Source organism: Penaeus monodon, chromosome 1 (assembly GCF_015228065.2).
Source record: "Penaeus monodon isolate SGIC_2016 chromosome 1, NSTDA_Pmon_1, whole genome shotgun sequence".
Lineage (NCBI taxonomy): Eukaryota > Metazoa > Arthropoda > Malacostraca > Decapoda > Penaeidae > Penaeus > Penaeus monodon.
This window is the reverse complement of record NC_051386.1, coordinates 63,139,605-63,144,604: the sequence shown is the minus strand read 5'-3', so window position 1 is coordinate 63,144,604 and position 5,000 is coordinate 63,139,605. Positions and strand designations below refer to the sequence as shown.

Sequence of the window (5,000 nt, the reverse complement as noted above, 5' to 3'; positions counted from 1 at the left end):
AGAGAGAAGAGAGAGAGAGATAGAGAGAAGATAGAGAGAGAGAGAGATAGAGAGAAGATAGAGAGAGAGAGAGAGAGAGAGAGAGAGAGATACATAGATAGATAGATAGATAGATAGATAGAGAGGAGGACCTCCTCCTCTGTTTTTCTCTTTCTTCTTAAGATACTTAAGTCACCCATAAAATAGTCCTTTCATTTTCTTTCACTAGTTCTCCGCCAGATCCCATCATAGAAAACGTACTCGCTGATACTTGAGGGAGTGACCAAAAAATAAAACTAAATGGGGTATTTTTCTGAGTTGCCGTTAGCAACGAGATAAAAGCTGTCGACTCACGTACCTTTTTCAAATGGTCAGAGATAAAAGGAATATTCAAAGTAAGGATAATGATGGATTATGACCTTTTGGGGACCCAAGGCTAATGAAATTATAAGGCCGCCTCTTTTCCTTTTTTTTTTTTTTTTTTTTTATCCATTTTCCAGCCGCTTCATAATTATCATTGAAGTGACACAAAGAATCTGAAAAAAGAAACTTGTTAAAATACACATTGAAAATTATTATCATTATTATTATTATTATTTTACATTATATAGTAAATAAATAAATAAACAAATAAATAAATAATAAATAAACAAAAATAAAAACATATAAGGTTATTGTAATTATTCTTGTCATTATCATTATTATTGTCATTACTATTATTCACATCAAAATTTCACCAAAATTATTATCATTATCATTATTATTATAATGGTAATGATTATTGTTATTGTTATTATCATCATCATTATCATTATTATCATTATCGTTATATCAGCATCGTTTTCGTTACTTCTATTATTGATATAATTATATTAAAATTAGTATTATTATTATTTTTTTTGCATCTTGGTTGCATGCAGTTGCAAACGTTGAATCGCCAGGTTACTGTTAGACAGACATCATCTATTTTACAATTTTTCTTAAGGATGAAAAAATATGTGTATATATTATGTTTTTCATTATCATTAATATAGCTTTATTGAGCGCAAAATGTACAAATTAGCTTCAAATATACATATACATGATGATTTTCAAACTATAATTATGATGAATAGTTGTATACACAAGAATGAAATATTTATAAGTATAATTTCACTGAGCATACATACTGCGATACAAAATGTAGTCAGAAATGATTTGTATTTGCAATAAGGACACTAAGACGTGCAATAAGCTTGACGTCAATAAACTCTTGACGTGTTTGAAACGTTACGATGAAGGTGGCTGTTTTTCTATTCATCTTTGTGTACACGTTACTGTGTTTGGGTTCATGTACATACACATACACACACGCACACACACACACACACACACACACACACACACACACACACACACACACACACACACACACACACACACACACACACACACACTCCCTTCCCGCCTCCTCTACCTTCCCCTTTTCCCTCCTGCTCATTCCTCCCTGCCCTTGAGCGTCCCTCCTTCGGCGTCGGGCAGGAACTTCATCGCCTCTCCAGGTTCCTTGTTCCCGATTTCCGCGCTGCTGCCCGTCTGCCCGTCTGCGCCCTGGGCAGACGGGCAGCAGCCACAGCAGCGACGGGCGAGCAAGTAACACAGGTATACGAGGATGAGGGGCGGCCCAGACACGAACAGCGTTGCGATGATGGGTACAGCTGCTAGGTCACTGGGGGAGGACGTTTAAGGCTCATGTTTATAGGTTGATGTACTGGCTTTTGCTTGTAACTCAGTTTTAGTGTAAAGTGTTACAGATATTTGCTGTACAGTGTGACAGATATTTGCTGTACAGTGTGACAGATATTTGTTGTACAGTGTGACAGATATTTGCTGTAAAGTGTGACAGATATTTGTTGTATAGTGTAGCAGGTATTTGCTAGTATACTGTACCGTTGTTGTTTTTTTATGTATATATTGCTGTATTCGGAACAGATATTCGATCTACAAATGATCATTCATAACTAATTTCATAAAGTATCACCAATTCTCAACGTGTATATATGTTTCGCTTCACCTTTCTGCCTGTCTGAAATTTACCAAATAGAATTCAACAATAAGAAAAATGCCATCGAGAGTTCCAAGATAAAACAGAACCTCCTCGTTATTGCCGTCACCACCGTTACCGCAAATGATACGAATGCGATGCTAGAGCCATGACTTCGGCCTTGATTGGAGTTGATAATCAACGATTACCTGTATATCATGATGAAAGTATTTATACAAAACTATAATACAAGAAATGAATTCGCGAAATTGAACCTGAAGTATAGACGTTATGGCTGATAAGTAAGTTGCCAGACAACTTATAATCCGAAGTTCAGGCTCGATCACCGCATTCGCACGGTCTGCGGTAATGGCGAAAACTCCCCAACTCCCCACCTGTACGGGCTTTCGAGGGACAGTTTGAGAAGGATAAATGCCACTCCAGGATTCTGCAGCGCCGTCTCGATGCTTATGGCGATGACCTTGTCTCCGGTAAGGCACACGACCCTGGCAAAAATGGCACCCAAGGTGTATCCACAGAGGACCACGAGAAAGCCGGCGACGACCATCTGCCACGTCATCATCAACAACACCTTATAGGAGTTGTAAGTACCTACCTGATGACGAGACAAAGTTGTTAGTACCGATAACAGTTATTATCCTCATCGTGACGTATCATTATTCTTTTGTTATACTAAAGGGCTCTGTGTTCCAGAATTTGTAGGTTTTCATGATTTTCAGAGGGAATCTTGCGTGAATATGTTTGTGTTTCCTTTGATTTTGTGTGTTTATCGCTCTTCATGACTATACAAACATGTGTCGTCTGTATGTACACGAGTCTCCGGAATTATCTAAAAAAAATATAGAACTGTGTAATCTGAAACGGTATTATTGAAGGTGTGAGTAAGTGGTATGCAAGTGCACAGAACATGATTCTAAAGATACGCTTGGGATCCTTGTGCTGTACTCTACGTGTGAGCGTTTTTGTGTGTGTATAAATGTCTATGAAAACAATAATTTCTCTTAAAATATACCCGAAACTTCTGCGAGGGAGAGAGAGAGAGAGAGAGGAGGGAGCGTAGGAGGAAGAGAGAGACGAGAGCGAGGAGAAGAGAGCAAGAGAGATATAGAGAAAGAAAGCGAGAGAGAGAGGAGCGGAGAAGAAGAAAAGAAAGAGAGAGGAGAGAGAGAGAGAGAGAGAGCGAGAGAGAGGGATAGAGAGAGAGAGAGAGAGAGAGAGAACGAAAGAAGAAAGAAGAGAGAGAGCGGTAGAGAAGAGGGGCGAGGGAGCAGGAGCAGCGAGAGAGAGTAAGCTCGAAGGGAGAACGAACGACAAGAGAAGAGAAGAGCGAGGAGAAAGAGTCGAGATAGAGAGAGAGAGAAAGAGAGAAAGAGAGAACGAAAGAGAAAGAGCAGAGCGAGAGAGCGAGAGAGACGAGAGGAGAGATAGAAGAGAGAGAGAGAGAGAGAGAGAGAAGAGCGGATCGAGAGAGAGAGAGAGGGGGAGGGAAAGGAGGGCAGGACGGGAAGGGCGGGGCACGGAGGGAGGGGAGGGAAGGCGGGCTTGCGGGTAGATAGGAGAGGGGAGGGATAAAGGAGAGGGAGGGAGAAGGAGAGGGAGACGTGCGAGGCGAGGAGAGGGAGAAGGAGAGGGAGAGAAGGGAGAAGGAGAGGGGAAGGAGAGAGAGAAAGAGCGAGAGAGAGAGAGAACGAGAGGATAGGAGAGAGAAGAGCAGAGAAGGAGAGAGAAGAGAAGAAAGAGAGCGGAGAGAGAGAGGAGGAAGTGAGGGAAGGGGGAAAGGCAGGGAGGGATGGAGAAGGGAGAGGGAGAAGGGGGGAGAAGGAAGGGGAAGAAAGGCAAGGGAGTAGAGAGGGAGAGGAGATGGGAGAAGGAAGAGGGAGAGGGAGGGAGAAGGAGAAGAGAGGAGAGAGAGAAGGAGAGAGGAAAGAGAGAGAGAAAGAGAGGCGAGTGAAGAGAGAAGAAGGAGAGAGAGGAGCGAGAGAGAGCGCGAAGAGCGGCAGCGAGAGAGAGAGAGAGGGAGAGAGGAGAGAGGAGAGAGAAGAGAAGAAGAAAGAGAGAGGAGAGAGAGATCAGAAGAGAAAGAGAGAGAGAGAGGAGGGAGAGATAGGAGCAGGAAGAGACAGAGAGTTTTCCATCTCTTAAAATCTATTAAGCATTTATTGATAAAAGTCCAAATAGAACAGCGAAAGGAAGAACAAGAAAAAAATACGAATATGCCGAAGGAATTTTCGCTTTGTTGCTTCTTCATGCCCCGAAGAAGCAAAGAAAAGGCCTTCGACATAGTCGTGTGTTTTTTGTTCTTCCTTTCGCTGTTCTATTTGGACTTTTTATCAATAAACGCTTAATAGATTTTAAGAGATGGAAAACTCTCTCTCTCTCTCTCTCTCTCTCTCTCTCTCTCTCTCTCTCTCTTTGTCTCTCTCTCTCTCTCTCTCTCTCTCTCTCTCTCTCTCTCTCTCTCTCTCTCTCTCTCTCTCTCTGTCTCCCTCCCTCCCTCCCTCCTTCCCTCCTTCCCCCTTCTCTCTTTCTCTCTATGTCTGTAATTCCTCCTCGACTCACCACCATGAAGAAGATGAGGATGAAGAATGAAAAAGGCTTGATGATTCTCTTCCCCTTCTCAGCCCAGGCGGGTCGTTTCATCCTGGAAGGAAGATACGGGTTCATGAATGCGCGAATTTATTTTCATTTCGTTTCGTTTTATTCTGTTTCAGGGAAATATTTTGAAACGTTGTGTAGTTCCTTGTGCGTCTCGCTCTGTAGGATGATGTGCGTGTCTCTCGGTTTGTCTGGCTTGGGTTTGTCTGTTTGTTTTGTTTTGTCTTGTTTGTTTGTACGTATGTATGTATGTATGTATGTATGTATGTATGTATGTGTGTAAGTATGTATGTATGTATCTCTCTCCCCCTCCCCCTCCCCCTCCCCTCCCTCTCTCTCTCTCTCTCTCTCTCTCTCTCTCTCTCTCTTCTCTCGTCTCTCT

General features: G+C 42.2%; 1 protein-coding gene across 1 annotated transcript in view; it reads right to left on the bottom strand.

Annotated features, from left to right (window-relative positions):
• Nucleotides 1-998: 998 nt before the first annotated feature.
• LOC119575453 (sodium/bile acid cotransporter-like) overlaps nucleotides 999-5,000 on the bottom strand; it is an 11,791-nt gene continuing 7,789 nt past the window's right edge. The window contains exons 5-7 of the mRNA XM_037923086.1: nucleotides 4,583-4,664; nucleotides 2,398-2,618; nucleotides 999-1,687 (exon numbers count right to left, since the gene is read on the bottom strand). Of these exons, the coding sequence (XP_037779014.1) occupies nucleotides 1,456-1,687; nucleotides 2,398-2,618; nucleotides 4,583-4,664 (535 nt within the window). The 3' untranslated portion in view covers nucleotides 999-1,455. The remainder of the gene's footprint in view (nucleotides 1,688-2,397; nucleotides 2,619-4,582; nucleotides 4,665-5,000) is intronic.